The sequence below is a fragment of the Sorex araneus genome, chromosome 1 (assembly GCF_027595985.1).
Source record: "Sorex araneus isolate mSorAra2 chromosome 1, mSorAra2.pri, whole genome shotgun sequence".
Classification (NCBI taxonomy): Eukaryota; Metazoa; Chordata; class Mammalia; order Eulipotyphla; family Soricidae; genus Sorex; species Sorex araneus.
In genome coordinates, this window is record NC_073302.1 from 16,695,909 (window position 1) to 16,716,150 (window position 20,242).

The 20,242-nt window shown below is 39.1% G+C and overlaps 2 protein-coding genes across 2 annotated transcripts; both read right to left on the bottom strand.

Annotated features, from left to right (window-relative positions):
* Positions 1-1,191: 1,191 nt before the first annotated feature.
* TLR4 (toll like receptor 4) lies at positions 1,192-13,980 on the bottom strand. Its single transcript, XM_004615682.2, has 3 exons — positions 13,888-13,980; positions 7,190-7,356; positions 1,192-4,425 (listed from the first exon to the last, which is right to left on the bottom strand). Exons 1-3 carry the CDS (start codon positions 13,978-13,980, stop codon positions 2,157-2,159), a joined length of 2,529 nt encoding a protein of 842 aa, XP_004615739.2. The 3' UTR covers positions 1,192-2,156.
* A 4,674-nt stretch (positions 13,981-18,654) lies between these two features.
* Positions 18,655-19,173, bottom strand: LOC129406613 (exocyst complex component 1-like). Its single transcript, XM_055144975.1, has one exon. The coding sequence runs from the start codon at positions 19,171-19,173 to the stop codon at positions 18,655-18,657; it is 519 nt and encodes a 172-aa protein (XP_055000950.1).
* Positions 19,174-20,242: the final 1,069 nt, after the last annotated feature.

Sequence of the window (20,242 nt, forward strand, 5' to 3'; positions counted from 1 at the left end):
AACCCAAAACTCAATCATCAATTACTGTGCAACTTTGTAATTCATAGTTATTAAATAAGAAAAATTTGAAAGAATTCTTAAAAAAAATAATCCAGGCTGGAGAGAGAGCATAGCGGGTAGGGCGTTTGCCTTGCACGTGACCGACCTGGGTTCCATTCCCAGCATCCCATATGGTCCCCCAAGCACCACCAGGACTAATTCCTGAGTGCAGAGCCAGGAGTAACCCCTGAGCATTGCCAGGTTTGACTCCCCCTCAAAAAGCAAAAAAATCCAGTCCTCTAAGAGAGTCACGTTTCCACCAGAAAATACTCATTTACTTGAAAAGGAAATCCTTTCTGCTCCTTTTCATATGTGATTGCCTTAGGTCTCTCAGTCATATATTTCTGCAATCACTGAGAAGAACTGGCTCCCTGAGGTTATACCATCTCTTGCCCTGCCCCTAGCTAGAACTGTTTATTATAAACTAGGAAGTTATGACGTTAGGCTTATCTCACTCTATTGCAATACAAGTCAATTTCAATCAAATTATTTGAATACTCTATTCATTACAGTCATAACTTAGTAGGTAATAACTTTAGAGTGACATCCAGTGACAAAGTGAGTGTCTTTACATAATGAGAGATAGAGAAGCAGAGGCAGAGCCATGACAGGCTTATAAAGAAGCCAGAAGGAGGAAGGCCTAAGTTTCGGTTCCAGAATTTCTGGAATTGAGCACAAATACCTGGAATTGCGTTATGATTTCCCCGAAGTGCGATAGCCATGGTGAGGTCAACTGAAAGTTACCATTCAGATGCAGGTAGGGAAGCCCCCCTATATAACCCCTATGTAACTCTACACAACCCTTATGTAACTCCAATTTATAACCAATCAGCTAAGTACAAGTAGTGAAAATCCCCTCAGATTGTGGCCAAAAGGGTGATCTGTGGAAAGTACCTGTTATATAATGTTATGGTATAAAAGCCCCTCACTTTTGAGAGTTGGGACCTCTTGTTCCAAGAAGGCTGCCACTGTGACAGTGAGCTGGACGAGGGCCCTAGTTTAAGCTAACCAATGCAGACCCTTTGCTTATTGTATTGCAACTTGTCTTCATGTGATTCCTCTGGGTAGATCTAGGCCCAGTTTAACAATGTTTGCCTGAAAATAATGGTTAAATATGCATATTTCTAGCATATGTCTAATGACCTTCTTTATGATTAAAATTTATAAAGATGATAAGAAAAATGCTTGTTTGATAGCACAGTGGCAAGGCTTTGGCCTTGCACATGGCTGACCCAGGTTTGATTACTCCACCCCTCTGGAAGAGCCCAGCAAGCTACTGAGAGTATCTCGCCCAAATGGCAGAGCCTGGCAAGCTACCCGTGCCGTATTTGATATGCCAAAAACAGTAACAACAAGTCTCACAATGAAAACCTTACTGGTGCCTGCTCGAGCAAATCAATGAGCAACGGGATGACAGTGAGAGTGACAGTGATAAGAAAAATAATAACTTATTTACAAAAATAAGAATATATCAGGGATCATTATTTAGTAACTAGAGCATGCTACAAAATGATGAGGGTATTTTTGAATAAAAAATATAATTAACACATATTCCAGAGGACTCCAGTCATTTTGTAACATTTCCTTTCTTTAGGTTTAAGTTAAGTTAGTTAAGTTAGGTTTAATACTTGAATCCCTGTTAAGGAAAATTGTGATTAACTGGAGAGAGTTCTGAATCAGGTTTGTGAGTCATCAACTAGAATTTAAATTGTATTCAAAAGGGAAACAAAAATTAAGCAATTATCCAAATTGGTTGAAACTACCAAAACATCTTTTAGATGGCTAAAAACACAAATACTAGTAGTTTCCACTTGGAGATGCAGAATTATGTCTTCCTCTGTCTTCTGAGACTAGTCTCTTAGTTCTAATTCCATTTAATGGGGTAAGAAAGGGGTCGATCTTTCCCGTAATGAACTCCTTGACTGAGTTGGTTGAAACAGCTACCTACAGGGTCTCTAGTTTAGCATGCTGATCATTTCTTCATTCCTGTAAACTCCACGAGATTAACAGTCTATGTATCCTATGCACCATTAAATCCCCTGCCTCTAGCACTAGTTGTTGTTGAAAAAACTATCTGGTCCAACTGGATAAAGAAGCATCTCAGTAGCTTTGTCTCTTTAGGTGGGGTCTTCGGCTTCATGCTGGCTGTCTTCTGCATCCTCTGTTTCTTCTGGAACCCAAGTTTTACCATCCAGGAGAGCTTTCCTGAGTCGTCTCCAAAAGATGTGGCGCCCCAAGACACTGTCCTCCCATTCCAGGTATGTATTCCTGCTAAGAAGACGATACAGCTCGACCTGCTGCTTAAGCAGAGACTTTTCTAGTTTCTGCAGGACAATGAAGATGATGCCAGCACGGCGGCTGCTCAGAAATTGCCAGGTCTGGGCTATTTCATACTCAAAGATACACCATCGGCTCTGGATGAAGTGCTGAGACACCACAACGATAACCTTCCGGCTTTTATGGAAACCTTCCTGGATGATGTTGGCAGCAATGGCCACACCAGGTATAAAGTCTCTATAGTGAAGGCAGAGTTGAAATCGGGGCACCCCTTCCTCCAAATTCTTCACCAATTCATTCCTCACCCAGTCCTCATCCTGGCTTGAATAGATAACAAAGGCATCATAAACACTTTCACCTCGGCCATATGTTTTGCAGCCAGCAAGAAGCATCAGGTGAAAATAGAACTTATAGAGAAGAAGTAAAACCACGGCTACAGCAAGTACAGTGAGAACCAACAGACTGATAACAACATTGCTCATCTGACATGTTGAGTTTTTAAAATTCAGCACAGGCATGCCCTGCATATTTAAAGGTGACTTGCACAGCATTTGATCAGTAGCCACCAAGAGTTTCTTCTGGTCCTTGATCCACTGAAGGAAACTCTTGTGTTCACAGACACAAGCAAAGTTGTTTTGAGTGAGATTTAAGAAAGTGAGATTACTTGGGAACTGATGCAATTTTTGTACTGTGGAAGCCACAATGCGATTAAAACTGTAATCTAGAACACGCAGGTTGCTGAGAGATTCATAAGGAAGTGTGTCAAGTTCCTTGAGGTTGTTGTGACTCATATTTAGTAATTGAAGTCTAGGCAGTGAGTCAAATGCCACTGAGGACACCTGTTCCAGTTGACAGTTAGAAAGGTCCAGAAAGGTCAAGTTAGCCAGTTGCATGAAAATATTCGGAAGGAAGTTGTTTAGAAAAGAATTACCAGACATTTTTAACTTTTGGAGGCTAATTAGCCCATCAAAGATACCATGGAAAACAACTTGGGTTTGAGTATAAGAAATATCAAGGTAAATGAGACTCTTTAGGGATGAAAACATTGAAAATTCATTGGCCTGTTTCAAATGGGAATACCGGACATCTAGATATTCTAGTTGCTCTAAGCCCACGAAGTTTGAATTCATGGAAATAATGCCATTGAAGCTTATATCTAAATACTTCAGTTTGGTTGTCCCAAATTGTTTTTTAGAACAGCAATGCATATAACTGATGCCATTTCGACTAATATCTAGATATTCAAGGTTTGGTAGATAAACATCAGTAAATATCATCTTACCTCTACTGAGAGTAAAAACTAACTTACTGAGAGATGTCAGCCTTAATATGGGAAATTCTTCAAATTCACAACGAACAAATTCTAATTGCTGCCACCTGAAATCTTTAGGAAATGTTCTTAATTGAGTTAAATCCAAACTCACTAAAGCTATGGCAGAAGCATTTGCAAAACAATTAAATATATCAGTAGTATCCTTTGGGAATTCTCTCAAATGTACAATTCGAACTTCCCCAATGGTTAAGTTGCACAACCCCTCTAGTGTAGATATTTCTAGAAGTTCCAACATCTTTATATTTCTAAATTCTCCCAGAACCAACCTATCAAGTTTTACACCAGCCAGCCCTTGAATGCAACTTTTCATTATATTGCTATTCCTAAAACTACTTCTGAAAATCAACTCACGGAGTTTAATCTCTTTAAAAGTATCTGGCTGTATAAAGTCTAAAGGGTTCATAGACAAGTCTATAGAAAGTTTGGGCAGAGGTATGTCACGTAGAACTTTTAAATCTTCATGATAAATATTTTGGATCTTGTTATTGCAAAGGTCCAATTTCTCCAGGTTGGGCAAGTTAGAAAAATAATCAGGGAATTTGAAGGAATGGATGAAATTATGAGCCACATTCAAGTCCTTCAAGCTTCTGATATGACTAATGGGAAAATCCTCTAGAGATGCTAGGTTGATCTCCACAGCCACCAGCTTCTTTAAGTTTGATAGTCCTGAAAAGGCTCCAGGGGCTAAACTCTGAATCGGGTTTCCTGTCAATATCAAGGCAGACAGGTGGTTTAACCCTTGATAGGCATCATCTTCAATAACATGAATTTCACACCTACCAAGAAAAGAGGTATCAATTGTTATTTATGCTGAATAAAAATCCCACATGAAATATCATCTCTGTCTAGCTCTTCACACAGAACTGATATGCCATATAAGTACATATATATAAGAACTATATATAATATATATCTATATATATAAGAACTAGAAGCAACCCCTGAACACTGCCAGGTATGACCCAACCCCCACCGCAAAAGAGCAGACTTCTCAGGGAACACTGATATTGAAATATGAAAGATAATCAGGAATTAATCAGAAAAATAAGTGAGTGCAATGGCAGAGACAAAAGCCTCCACGTAGATCCAGGTAGATGGAAACTATGAAACATCGAAGAACTAAGAGAAACAGTTTCTATGTCTAAAGTACAAGAGGCAAGTAAAGTTGTGAAGGGATATAAGATGCCAGACAAATATTTCAAATTTCACCCAGAAAAATAGAAGTCATGTTATATACAATATTCATAGGGGTGTCTTTAAAGCAAGGATCTCCTTCAGTCAACAAGCAGTGAGCTATGATAAACTCTCGATAGCTCTGTAAATCACAGTGGTTACTCTCTACAAAGGAGCACTTTCCTAGTGCAACCTGAACTACATTTACGGTGTATTTCACATGCTCTATTCTCTTAGGATAGTCAGGGGTAGCCAAAGCATGTTAGTCCAGATTTTGTTAATTTTTGGTAACAGGATAGTAAGTACAGGAGAAAAAAGCACTAGAATAAGAACAAAAATACAAATCAAGGTGCCTCTGTTGTGTCTCTAAGTAAGTAAATGTGGAAACTTCTTTACTTCCCTGGACCTCAGTTATCACATCTCTAAATAGGAATTAATTCTTAAGTTTCTTTCAGTTATAAGATTGCATAGCCCAAAATCATGTGTCTGTATGGTTATATGTATGTTTCATCAAAGATGACTCATTGCTTTATTTTTTTCTTCTTTTTTTTTTTAAATCAAATTACCATGAGATACATCAAAAACAAAGCTGTTTTTGGCCGGTTTCAGTCATAAAATGTTCCATCACCCATCCTTCCACCAGTGTACATTTCCCACCACCAATGTCCCTAGTTTCCCTTCTGACACCCCTCCTCCCCCACCAGCCTGTCTCTCTGTGACAGGCACTTTTCTTCTCTGTCTCTAACTCTATTTCTGTCTCTGTCTCTGTCTTTCTTTCTGCCTCTGTCTCTGTTTGCCTCTTTCTCTTTCTGTCTCCTTTTGGACATTGTGGTTTGTAACACAGATACTGAGAGGCTATCAGACTCATCACTTTAAAGAGTAAATATTAAGATGAAGACAGCATTGTAAGTGGAAGCAGATATGAACCCCTAAAAGTTGTGAACATAGATAAACACATATCTATGTAAATACAAATAATGCACATGTAAACACACAGAATACATATACTTTCCAGTATCAGAGAAGAATGGCTTAGCTATTATTCCTTCTCATAATACATCTCAGCAGATGATTTTTATTTGGTGTTTTCATATTTCTGCTTGGGTTATTTGTTTCTTCCTTATTCCCTATCTCCTATGTCACTTCAATATTTTATGTTATTTTAATCCTACTCAACTCATGAAATCAGTTGACCCATCACTGCAGAGAAGGGAACTCTTGTAAATAACATAATGTATTACACTTTAAATTGTATATAGCTTCTTATGTACTGTGATATTACTATCCCTGTCTCAGGTTTAAAATTCAAACTAAGGGGGCCAGAATGATAGTACAGTGGTTAGCGTGTTTACTTTGCACACAGATGACCCAGGTTTGTTCCCCAGCATCCCATATGGTCTCCTGAGCACCACAACTAGAAGTAATTCCTGAGTGTAGTGCCAGAAGTAACCCCTGAGCATTTTCAGGTGTGACCCAAAAAGCCTACCCCCCACACAAAAATATTCAAACTAAGAATCTAGTACTGTGCTAACAATTCTAACATTTTTTTGTTGTTGTTGGATGCCTTTTGCTCCTTCTCTTCCTCCTCTTTCTCCTCTGCCTGCTCTTCCTCCCCTTTCTCCTTCTCTTTGTTCTCTTCCTCTTGCACTCTCAAGCGGTACGCAGGGACCCTGAGGGTTACTCTTGGCTATTGTCAGCCAATTGGGCCAGACAACTCAATACAGAAGACCCAACGCAACCTTAAAATATTGTGCTGTTCAGGTCTTGTATTGCCAGGGGCCACCAAGGACATACCTGAAAGTGCTCAGTCATATGGTATCAATATACTCTTGTTTCCTAGAAAAATTCACAACATATCTTGTTGGATATCATTGGTTTGTCCTTTCCCCCTTGCCACTAGGAGCTTAGGTTTATCAGTCACACCCATCAAAGTGCTCCCGAGTCACTCCCATTCCTTTGTTTATCTGTAACCATTTCTACCAGTTTATCTGCTCCTAGTGGCAAGGGGGAAAGGACAAACCAATGATATCCAACAATATCTCAAGGAATGAATATATCTGTTGATGAAAGTGTTTGAATCCATTTTCCTTCTTAACTTAAAATAAATTCCTAAATGGATCCATCACTAGATATTGTGTCTAGTTCTGCTGTATATTTCACAGAATAAGAGGCACACACCTAGAGAAGGGAGATGACTTTCCCAAAGTCATAGAGCAGCTAAGAGATATTTTGAATGACTAAATAAGTGAATGGAGATGATACTCCACCAGGTCAGAATTTCTGGGTCAAAAGTTTAATTATAGTGCAATGAACATTTTTATCATGTGTATCATGTGTAGCTTTTAGTATGTAAAACTTGTTACTTACCTGCTTAAATCCAGCACCTGCAGTTCTGGAAAGTTGGAGAAGCTATGACTACTTAAACGCTTCAGCGGATTAAAGCTCAGGTCCAAATTCTTGGTTGATTTAGGAATGTTGTCAGGGATTTTGTAAAGATTCTTCTCCATGCATTGGTATGTGATATTAGGAACCACCTGCAATGATAATACATTAGATGCAGTATCTTACTCATGCACCTCAACAGAATGCTATGGAAACTCACTTCTACTAGGCCAGAGTCTAGGAAACCAATTTTACCAGTACACAGTATAGTCGATCTTCCTTTTATTTATTTATTGTTTTATTTATTTATTTATTTTTATTGTGGCTTGGGTAGCATAATTACTGTGTTACTTTTTATCATTTTGATAAATTTACTGCATTTACACCATAACCAAAATGTCCCATAAAATTCACTTTTTCCCCCTGTGTCTCAATCTTCTTAAATCAAGTCATCCATCTATCTACCCATTCATCCTCTCTTTTATTCATCCATATATCCATTCATTTATTCTATCACATCATACCTTAAAAACACCATAGATGGAGAAGAAAAGAACCTACTGTCTACTCAATACTTTCACTTCTCCTATCTTTCTATGATAAAAGCATATTATGAGAATCAATAGAACCAGGTGGTGGAGAACTGAACCACTAAAGTTCAGAAGTTCTCAGTTTCATCCCTGTTCTTTATTGTGATTTAAGACAAAGAGATTTTGGTGTTTGCTTCTAACATACCCACCCATAGTATACATCTACAGTGAGACTGCCAGTCAAGGTTCAGATCTCTCAAGGCGAGTTGTCAACTGCATTTTCTCAACTTTGGTTCTTTGACTATGTGGTACAGATTTGGAGATGAGTGGGGTGGGGAATGAAATCTTTGAAGTACATGGATTCCTAGCAACAGTGGTGGGTCATAGGAAATATAGTCTATCCGTGGTGGAGTCTAGCAAATCAGGTCAAGAATTAGCTGCCTGGCTTCCTATGCTGGTTTCTGTCAAACTTTCTCTCATTTGTTATAAGCCTTGTTCTCTAGCATCTTTTTTTGCATTTTCAATTCTCTGATTTCTTCAACAAAGTTTCTTGATTAAGCTAGATTATTTTCATTTTCTGTTTTTCAAAACCAAAAGAATACATTAAATGATTAAATCAGACAATACATTTCAAAAGATTATCTCAAAATATATTTCAGTATAAGTGATCAGTAAATATAATATTTACTATTGCTGATTATTAATTTCATACCACATACCCACATATTGTAGCACTGTAGCACTGCCATCCCGTTTTTCATCGATTTGCTCAAGCGGGCACCAGTACCATCTCCATTGTGAGACTTATTGTTACTGTTTTTGGTATATCGAATACTCCATGGGTATCTTGCTAGGCTCTGCCATGCGGGTAGGATACTCTCTGTAGCTTGCTGGGTTCTCTAAGAGGGACGGAGGAATCGAACCCGGGTAGGCTGAGTGCAAGGCAAATGCCCTATCTGCTGTGCTATCGCTCCAGTCCCAGTGGATATATGAGTAATACCAGTCCAGTAATATATGAGTAATACCCACATATTACTCATAAAATATATGTTTTATCTTTAAAAACATTTTTTAAAGAAGAATACATAAAGATATAACAAAACATAAAGTCTCCTGGGACATACATGCAGCTCTTCACTTAATTTGCATGTTTGTTTACTTAAATTTTACCCTTGATGAGAAACATAATATCTTATAAAGGATAATACTGGGTGCTCTTCATTAACCACTTTTGTCCTTCACAGTTGTATCTAATATTATATTGTCCATGTGACTGTTTCATAAGCTTTATTTCTCTCCCACTAAAGATTGAAAGAGGTGAAGGTCTCATTCTCTGCTAGGCCAATAGCACTCAGAACAGTGTCTGGCAAGTTGTCAAGGCATAAATATATTTGTCTAATAAATGACTGGATAGCTGATTGAATGTAAATTTATTTAAATCTATATCATAGGCATTGTCTGCTAAGTACTTTTGGAAGTACAAAGACAAGTGTGATATGATTCCAACTTCAATAATCTTTCTAACTAGATTTTAAAGAGTCACAATACATACAACCAAAAAGGGCCATAAACTAGGCTTAGAGGGATTTCTTCTAGTACAGGAAAGAAAACGGTCCATTGTGGACTCAAGGATCATAGAATAACTCTGAGGAAGAGAGGTTTCAAGCAAGTCCTCAAGACATGAGTAAAACTTGAATATATGGGAAGAAATGAAAAGAAAGAGAACAAGGTCAATTGGGAAGTGGTGAAAAAGTCATTCAAATGAGGTAATGTGTGTTGAGAATGATGAACCCTGAACCAGAAGGTATAGAGATTTATCAGGAGGGACTCATACTTTGTCTTATAGCAATGCACATTATAATTTAGTGCATACAAATTGAGTAACTACTGTTGGGGTTGGACTGAACTGCCAGGATGAGCCCAGTGGTTTGGATGATGCTAAACATATCCTTTTGGCTGCCTTAGTAAATAATTTCCGAAATTATAACAAAATTCTCAGTCTTCATTTTCTCACAGATCTGTTTCTGCTTAAGCCTATTTGTTGTCAGTATGCAGATCCTACATTGTTTTCCTATATGCAGAAGAACTTTGCATGATCTTCCTGTAACTTTTTTAAATGACTTTACTGTATTGAGCCCTATGAATTATAGAATGGTAATAAAAGGAGATCACAGGGCTCTCTACCTTTGTCAAGAGTCAGAGGGAACCTTGGCCCTCCATGAAATACATTTCTTCCACATTCCTTATCTCAGTGCCTCTAACCTCACGAATATTCACGCAACACACTACTATATGAAAGGCACTGAAACTTAGGAGTAAAGAAATTCATTCATAACCCTTCCTTTTCAACAGTTTTACTGTCAAAAAGAAAGCAAACATGGAGCTGGAGAGATAGTACAGCAGGTCGGACGCTTGCCTTGCATGCGGCTGACATAGGTTCCATCCCAGATACCAATTATGGTTCCCAGAGCCCAACAGAAGTGACCCCAAACACAGAACCGGTAGTAAGCCTGAATACCACCAGCTGTGGACTAAAACAAACACACAAACAGAAAACAGTGAAGCCAAACAGTGAAAAAAATAAGCCAAACCATAATGACATACTATAAAAGATAAAGCGGCATAAGGAGATTAGAAGCAAATATGGTAAGAGTTATACATGAAATAAGCTTCTTCAAGAAGGAGGTATTAAACATAGACCTGGTTTCTGGGAGGGATTATCCATGAATATAACATAGGTTGTTAACTATGAAAGTCATATTTAACAGCTTATGAGTTGTCATATTTAACATATGTAGTCATATTTAACATATAATGACTATTGAGCATAAGAGTTTTGAATGATCTACACTAATGTATATGGCACACTTAAGATACATATAAAATCTCAAAGACACAATGGAAAAGAGAATACAAATATCTCATGAAGAGCTTATAATGAATTGCATTTTGAAATAAAGTTTTAGCACACTAGGTTAAACAGAAATATTAGAAGTAACTTAATCTTGGTGCCATTTATAGCATAGCATAAATGGTAGAGTACATGCCCTGCCTGTCCAAGGCATTGGGTTCAGTCCCTGGCAGAGCATGGCCTACTTAAGAAGCACAAGCTGTGACTAGCAGACCTAAAAACAGTAGAAGGAAAAAAATAAACAATAGAAGGTAAATTTATTTCTTTTTTTTTTTTACTGTGACTACCAAAAAAAAAAAAAACCTATGTGAAACTTATAATCTTCTCATCAGACACCTTCCAGAACTCACAGCTGCTTCTCCCGGAAGGGAGCATAAAATGAGGCCCCCATAACTATGCCACTGGACTCCACACCAGGGATGCCCCAGAGGGACCGGGGTGAGAGCCCTCCCGGCCCCAAGGGACCCAGCCTCAGCAGCTGACTTCCAACTACCCCACCATGCTCCAGGCCGCTTTCATATGGTCAGGCCAAGCCTTACGCATGAGTGAACATATTCCTGGACACATCACCATAAAAGGAAATTTATATATATAAATATATATTTATACATAAATATATATAATATAAATATATTTATATTTATAAGAGAGCCCGGCAAGCCACCGAGAGTATCCCACCCACACAAAAGAAACTGGCAAGCTCCCCATGGCGTATTTGATATGCCAAATACAGTAACAATAACAGGTCTCATTCCCCTTACCCCCAAAAGAGCCTCTAATCATTGGGAAAAACGAGTAAGGAGAGGCTGCTAAAATCTCAGAGCTGGGAACAAATGGAGACATTACTGGGACCTGTTCAAGTAAATCGATTAACAATGGGATGACAGTGACACAGTGTTACTTAAACTGTCATTAATTTAGCTCAGATTCAGTTGAATTTGGAGCATTAAAATATAGTCCGCCTGACAATACCATTGGGCAGCACTGCCCTAGGAGGAAAGCATTCCAGATGAAGGAACTGTACTCTAGGCCAGTGCAAAGATGGGATAGGAGAAAACCCCCCTAATTGCAACCGGCAGTTATTATTAGCTCTTTTGTTTCTATTTGAGGAAACACCCAGTGGTGCCCAGTGTCGTACAAAGGAAGATACCATTGCTTTAGCTGGCATTTGCATCTTTTTCTTCCTGTTTTTCTTATTTCCCCATCTCTTTCTCTATTTCCTCATCTCTCCTTTTCTTCCAGTCTTGTTTCTTTTTCAACCTTTGAACAAAACATTATGCCTAGATGCAAAAGTCTGAAATTCACATAGAAAGTTCTTCATATGGGGACACAAAACCCTCTTTTTCCTGAGATGGAAAGGGAACTAACTTACTCTGGCTCTGCTAAGAGATCATTTCTGGTGGCACCTAAAGTGCCATATGTTGTCCTTGGAAACAACCTTACAATAATAACCATATGATATATCCAGTCTCTATTATAAGTTCATATGGGTAGTCATTATTTAGAACAGAATCACAGGAAAAGAAACACACCAAACATATGCAGAGAGTGGATTTAAGGAGAGGACCTAGATAGTTATCAAATCAGTTACTAAGAGTAAACGTGAAAGAAACTAAGGATCTGCTCAGGGATATAACTGAGAGAATAGATAGGAATAGAAAACCTTTGGAGAAGCAGATTGAAACAACCTAGGGAAAGGAGTAAATCAAGTGTGAACACAATTGTTTTCCCAAGAGTAGCCCTAAATGTAGGGTCTATGTCTCTATTCACTCCCCAGCAAGAAGAGGCACAGGGAGAGAGACAAGGAACAGGGGTGCATGCAGGAAATTAAAAGAAAGGAGAGCTTTTCAAAAACTAATCTTTGTTATATAATAAACAATTGCCTCCCAAATCCTTAGTCTTTGAAACTAATTGCAAGGGATCTTAGCCATGTGTAAGGGAAACGCCCTTCCCAGTTGTGCTATCGCTCCAGCCCCCATGTCTTTGAGTACTCAAGTTTCTAATCTGTCCAACCCTTTATTCCCCAAACATATCTCAGCTATTGGGTCCTACCATAAACTTTCAAAGAAATTGTCAAATTTATGCAAAAAAAAAAAAGCAAAAGAGATTCTCTTTAATGAGGATACTGACCTGTTGCTTAGTGTTGCACAAAGATACCATTGCTTTATCTAACTTTTACATCTTTCTCTTTTTCTTCCTGTTCTTCTAATCTCCCCATCTCTTTCTTTATTTCTCCATCTCTTCTTTTCTTTTCCAGTCTTGTTTTTTGCTTTTTTAAAAAATTTTTTTTGTTAACTTTTTTTGGTTTGGGGGCCACACCTGGAGCTTCTCAGGGGTTACTCCTGGCCCTACACTCGGGAATCTCTTCTGGTGGTTGTTCAGGGGACCATATGGGATGCCATGATGCAAGGGATCTTAGCCATGTGTAAGGGAAACGCCCTTCCCAGTTGTGCTATCGCTCCAGCCCCCATGTCTTTTTTTTTTTTTTCGACCTTTGAACAGAACATTATACCTAGATTCAAAAGTCTGAATTCCACATAAAAAAAGTTCTTTATGGGGCTGAAGCAATAGCACAGTGGGTAGGCATTTATTTGCCTTGCACGTGGCTGAACTGGGTTCAATTCCCAGCGTCCCACATGTTCCCCTGAGCACTACCAGGAGTGATTCCTGATTGTGTGAACCAGGAGTGATCCCTGTGCATTGCCGGGTGTGACCCAAAAAAGAAAAAAAAAAGTTCTCTATTTGGGGACATAAAACCTTCTTATTCCTGAGATGTAAAGGGAATCATCTCAGGAAAACAACTAGAAAAAAAGCGGAAAAGGAACAACTGAGAGCTTGAAACCCAGGAAGAGCAAGCAACTTTCTTCCAACTCTCTACTGAAGAGCAAATCATTATAATTACTTCAGAGTCGGGAGAAGAAGTTTGGAGAAGTTTAATAGCACCTTCAGCTCACCTTCAAGCTCAGAAATCAAATGGTAGAGCATTGAAGCAAGACTGTCTCATCTAAAGACATTACTTGTAAAACTGGAAACAGGACAGGATTCTAATGGATCCTCTTTGTGTCCCGTTATCAAGAATGACTTGATCCCGGAGATTTCTCAAGTCAAAAGGTAAAATGAGTGCGCCCTCCGGCCCCTTTTTTATTTCTTTGTACAAATGAAACCTGTTTGCGTGCCCAGTGGAAACAGTGCGTCAGAAGTAAGGCAAAGCTCCCAGGAGATGAACTACCGCGACCACATACCTGCACGCAAGGGTCCCACCTCTCCGATCTCAGACAGGAGAAGAAAGCCATGGCTGGGATCAGAGTCCCAGCCAGGCGTGTGAGAGGCATCATCCTGGCATCTTCTGTGGCCAGAAGTGCCCTGCATGACACGCTGAAACCTCCTGTCTTACTTTACCGCCTGCCAGGGTAGTTGGTTGCCAGGCCTCTGGGGTGGTGCCTTCTCCTCAGCGCGGTGCTCCTTACCACTAATTGTATTCAAAGCAGGGTTGGCTTCAGAGGCAGGAGGAAGTGAAAGTAGCAACCTTAGCATTCTGGACTTTTGTTTCTTTAATATCGATCACCCCTGTCACCAAAGGGGAAGTTAGAAAAGGAAGAAGACAATGTCTGCACACCCAGGAGCGGCAGTAACAACAGCAAGAGGAAGCTGGCAGTTATCCCAGGACGTAATCTGACAACAGGGCCCGTGCATTTAGGAAACCCATGAGACAGGTCGCATAGTTCGCAAAAACACCTCAGACCTTAGTCTTCCAAATCTGTTTTTCATCAGTGGAAGCTTTCTACTTAGATAAGTTGGCCAAGTTTCCCATCAAAATGGGTACCCTAAGCAATGCAAAGATGTTTCCTCGTGGGTATAGAGGATGAAGCCTAAGAAGAAGCTGCAAATTGGGTCTTTTCAGCTGAGCTCTACCCTTGGGTCTCATTGGCCAATCTCCTTTCCTGTGGCAGTATTTTTTCCAGTTGTGGGTGTGACTGTCCAAGCATTCTTCCAGTCACAAGAGAATTGACCATTTTAATAGAATTACCTTATAGTGTGATCTTTGACATATAATGCAGGTGGAGGGGCATGACTTAGATCAACAGAGCAGCAATATAAAATCTTGCAAATAAACTCTTTATGAAACTGATTGAAGATAGAACCCTAGAGAGATTGGTAGCCATTTATAACGTACAAGAAGATAGGGAAGAAATTTGGATGAAGAATCAAATAGCACTAAAATTAGCATCCAGGTTGGATAACCTAGAGGACTTCTCAAATCACTTAAATTACTGAGTCTGCTATGCAAAATAGGATCATAATTTTTAATCCCGAAAGAGGCCTCATTATGCAATTCATTTCTAAAAATGGGACATTGATCAAATGATTAAAATCACTGACCTTTTGTTTCTATACCTCAAATGGTTGTCACAGCTTAAATATGTTTTCTGAGATGAATAAGTACAATGTAAGTTTCTGTTAAATAAGAATACAGTTCAAAATGGAAATACTACTAATATTGTTTGTTAGAGCGTTCTATCAAAATGTTCTACAGAGACCTCAAATATCTGAAATCCAACTCTCAGAAAGTATGCTGTAGGGAAGCTGAGCACAAACTCTTGCACACTTTGACAATAAAACCGTGAAATTCAGCTAAAAGCTGCTCCCAGGTCAAAACTTTGAGTCTTACAGTTATACCCTACATTTTGAAAGCTCATTTTATACCACTTCATTTTTATAAAAGACCAATATTCATACCTATTTTTAATACCCCAGAAGAAAAAAATGAAGAGGATTGTCACTTTTCTAGTGAAAACAGCATTTAGTCTTTTTTTGCAGCAACTGTTATTGAGGCAGGCACACTCTGAACAATAAGTGTGACTCTGCCTAACTCCTTCTCCCAGAACTGCTTTATACAGGCTGTGTATTTATCCGATCATTCTGCTTTTATACTATATGAATGTTTTTTAAGGTTCTTTTTGTGTTACTGTTACTAGTTTTTATGTTATTGTATTAGATTGGATAAGCTATTTGAAAGGTCTTGGAATGCTCACAAAAATTTTTCATATAAATAAATGACAATTGCTTCTTTGCTTTACACCATCTCCCCTTACCAAAGGTTTTATAAGTATGCTCTGCATCAGATGGTGAGGAAACCTGAAACTGAGACTAGATAGCAGATATTCAGGGCAGTTAATTCCCTGAAAAGTAATGGCATTTCACTTTCACATCGTCATCCAAGATGGAAATATTTTTGACTTCCTCATTTCTTTTTTTAAAAATTATTTATTTATTTATTTATTTATTTATTAAATTTTATTCTTTTATTGAATGACCATGTGGAAAGTTACAAAGCTTTCAGGTTTAAGTCCCAGTTATACAATGCTCAAACACCCATCCCTTCACCAGTTCACATATTCTACCACCAAGATTCACACCTCCCCCCACCTCCCCCACCTCTTCAACCCCCCACCTCGCCTGTGTAACTGATAAATTTCACTTTACTTTCACTTTACTTTGATTACATTCAATATTTCAACAAGAAAAACTGAGTATTATTATTTGGAGTTTCTCCTACTTCCTCATTTCTTATATCAAATGCGCACTCCTTTTCTTATATTTGATGCGTTTGCAATCTGGGCTCTGCTGACTAGGGCAGACTGCTTCTACCAGGCCTCCTTTACTCCTAGCAATAGAAAGTGATTTTCCCACAGCACGCCTTTCACATTGCAAACTTCCTGTCCAAAGCCATGCTCTGAACACCCTCTTCTTGTACTCTAGAAAGTATTAACCTTCTGATTTAACCATCAAGGATCCAAGTATTAGAAAACTAGAAACAGCCGATACCCGAAAGTCTACTAAAAATATTCAAACTAAGGAGTCTTAAACCCTGCATACCCTGTGTATGTAGTAGAATAATTTTTGCTCCTCTGCCACCTGATGGACACTAGAAGTTGTGCACATGGCCCTAAAGGGATGGTGTGTTCCCTTCTGTTAGGAACCGTGAGTAACAAACCATCTTTTGCACAGCAAGTGTCTCCTAAACTGTTGGTGTCACTGCTTTAATGCCTACCCTTTAAATAAAATACTCTACCAGGATATATCCATAAACCCATTCAGTAATTATAGTACTCATTCCTATAAGTATTGTCATTATCATCGAATGTGCCCCTTGCCACAAATACATACAATATAAGCCTCAGTCCTGACTTATTTCTTCCAATGTCTTATTTCTGTTCATCTAGCCCTTATTCGCAAAGTCATCTCCATGAAATGCAAACAAATTGCTGCATGCTATGTCAATTCTGAGTCCCTGCATTAGATTCAAATTTCTTGACCCATGCAACACACACATACACATGGCATATAAATACCATCTCCTAAGAGAAGCTGGCATATGTATTCACATCAGGTAACAACTCAACCTCATTATCATTTGCACAGTACATAGTATTTAGATGAAATAATACAAATGCCTCTATTTTCACCCCTGGAGAGAAAAACCCTATGATCAAAATGAGGTCTATGAGGAATATCTAATTTCCAAAATTATGCTTTAAGAGATAATACAAATGTTTGATGGAAGAAGTCCTGGAACTTTTTTACTGGACAATTCTTAATGTACCTTGTAAAAATGTCTTCATTTTATAAGATAAACACACAGTTATCTGCTGACCTTAACCAAACATAGCCCATTTCTGGGTGCCTATTCTGGTAGAACATGTACCAAATCCAGAGGTATAAATTTATGCTATTGAATCAGTTTTGTTTACTCGTGTTGATAAACTTACCATAGTAGCCTTACAATGAATAAAGAGAGTTGTAATTTGTTACCATACTGGATCCAGTATGGTAAACATTCATGATCATGGTATTAAAGACTTGATAATTGCATTGAAAGTACTTGGTTTTTCATTGCCTTTATGGAAAGCAAGAAGAACCCATAGTCACATGGTCTATGAAGGAATCCTACCTTCACCAGTGATATGGAAGATATGCTTTGTAATATTTGGCAGGAACTGAATATTCAGTAAAAACTGAAGAAAGAACCAAATTAACCCAGGTTAGCTTAGGCCAATTTCTATATCACACTGTAAGCAACATGGCAAAAATTTATTTCTTGCTCATAAAATGTTCACTGAGAATAGTTCTGGTGGAGTTACTCCAAGAATGACTAATGACTTCATACTTCTTTTATTATGTTATGTTAACACAGTCAATAGGTACCCTCTAAACCTGTTAAAGAATGTGAAAAATGTCTGTAAGACTTGGAGGTACTTAAATACCTCTTCTCATAAGTGAAGTGCATCATTTCTATATTGGTCAGAACTGGTCAGAACACACCCTCCTAAATTTCAAGTTGCTTAAACTCACCCAAAATTCTCACTTTCTGTGCTACAATCTGAACATCTTATCACAGAGGCATCCAGCTACTGCCACCATCAGAGAAGGGCTCAACTTTATGACTGATCTCAGAGGGATGCTGGCAGTTGATCAACCTATTTCCAAAGTTCCTGAAGTACTCAGCCATGTATGAGGCCACATGACATCCCCAAACTTCACAGAGCTGACAGCAAGTAGAACCACAGAAAATTAGATGGGAAAGTTGCACAGAAGTCCATTAAGCTCAATGACTGAAAACAACACAGAAGACTCAACTAGCACTTAACAGATTAGTAAATCCTCAGACAATGGCTTTAATAACATCTAAGAGATAAATACTGCAACAAGAAATACAAAATAAATTATTTTGTGCCTGCTAAGGAAGCAGGTGGATGGGAAACTGGGGACATTGGTAGAGAGAAGGTCATATTTTGGTGGGATTGGTGTTGAAATATTGAATACCTGAAACAACTATAGTGTGAACAACATTATATAGATCAATGTTTAAGGTTTTTTTCCATAAAGAACACATGACTTTATTTTCATAAAAATAATAGTGATACAATGAGGGGAGAAAACAGAGTCATGTCTTAGCCTTTACTTAGGGAAATTTTTTTCACTAAACACTGGTAAAGGAGCATAATTCTTCAGAGTGGTAGAGGATACAAAGAGAAGCATACAAGATTGAAAGCATAAAAGCATATTCTCATAAGAACCAAGCAATCCTCGTTGTTAGCGGACCAAATGGAATCATCATTAATGTAAGTAGAATCGAAATTCACAATCTGTAAGTCCTTCTTAAGATACACATGATTCAGCTTATTTACAGTTCGAGCAAAGGCATATTTAGAAGCACAGCTATATGCTTCCATACGGTACACTTTTTTGAAGTGCAGATCAAAAAATGGATTGTCGGTATCTGCTTCTTTTCCATCAATTTTCTGCAGATCTTTCAAAGACCATCTTTTGGTTACTTCATATTTTTCATCTAAACCTGTCCTGTAGTGTTTCACCATAATTATTTTTACTTCTTCTTTTTTGGTCACTGACACACAGAGGTAGTACCTGTCCTGGACCGAGAACTCTATTTCAATGAACTCGTACAGATTCTCCGACAGAGGCTTAAACAGTTTCTTCTCCAAGTCCTTCTTCACCAATGATGACATTGCCTCCAGTTCCACTGGGCTTGCTCTCTCGACTCAAGCCCCCTCGTGCAGTTTGCTCTCTAAATTTTTGGCTTGGGCTTTGCAGCTCCGGGATGAGTCCTGCCCACCTCCCAGCCCTCACCTGCTTAACTTCTCAGTCGTAGCCAGAGCCAGGCCGCCAAGAGCGCTCAGCTGCGGCCAGACCCCTCACTGATGTGGCAGAGGCGGGCGCAGCCGGAGCGCAGCAGCAGGACCAGCCTCACCGTCACTTTTCAGCATCCAGGCTCCAGCAGGCTGTTCGCTGAAGTCCTCCCGAGGCTCTCTGCTGGGGAACCGGTTTCTGAACACCAGCAAATCAACTTGTGGAGTCCCCTGGTTATTCTCCTCTAGTAGCCTTGCCCTTCCACTCCACTCTGCAGATGGAGACCACGACTTCTGCTTGATTCCATTATATAAATCAGCTGTCTGGCGCTATTGATTGAAATCATCTTCCATTAAGAACTTCACTATCATCCGCAAGAGAAAAAGCATCAGTGCAAACACTCTTGACACTTCCAACAAGTCTTCTTGCCCCTCCTGCAACTCTCTCAGATCTTTGCTTCCTGACAAGCAGCACTGAATCTTGGGTTCAATTTCTTTTTCTTTTTTTCCTAAAAGGGATGACTTTTTAAAAAAAATTATTTATTTTTAATTAGTGAATCACCGTGAGGGTACAGTTACAGATTTATACACTTTTGTGCTTATGCTTCCCTCATACAAAGTTCGGGAACCCATCCCTTCACCAGTGCCCATTCTCCACCACCAGTAAACCCAGCATTCCTCCCACCCTCCCCAATCCCATCTCCCCTCACCCCACCCTGCCACTGTGGCAGGGCATTCCCTTCTGTTCTCTCTCTCTATTTAGCTGTTGTGGTTTGCAATAAAGGTGTTGAGTGGCCACTGTGCTCAGTCTCTAGCCCCCATTCAGCCCGCAACTCCCTTCCCCAGCATGGCCTTCAACTACATTATAGTTGGTGATCCCTTCTCTGAGTTGCCCTTTCCCCAGAATGTGAGGCCAGCCTCCAAACCATGGAGTCAACCTCTTGGTACT

Bases quoted from the DNA above. Each gene is read 5' to 3' on its own strand.
- LOC129406613 (XM_055144975.1), bottom strand. From the start codon at position 19,173: ATGTCATCATTGGTGAAGAAGGACTTGGAGAAGAAACTGTTTAAGCCT.
- TLR4 (XM_004615682.2), bottom strand. From the start codon at position 13,980: ATGATGCCTCTCACACGCCTGGCTGGGACTCTGATCCCAGCCATGGCT. The intron at 7,357-13,887 runs GTATGTGGTCGC...TTATCATTGCAG, and splicing joins GGTGGGACCCTTGCGTGCAG to GTGGTTCCTAATATCACATA. The intron at 4,426-7,189 runs GTAAGTAACAAG...TTTTCTTGGTAG, and splicing joins CAGGTGCTGGATTTAAGCAG to GTGTGAAATTCATGTTATTG.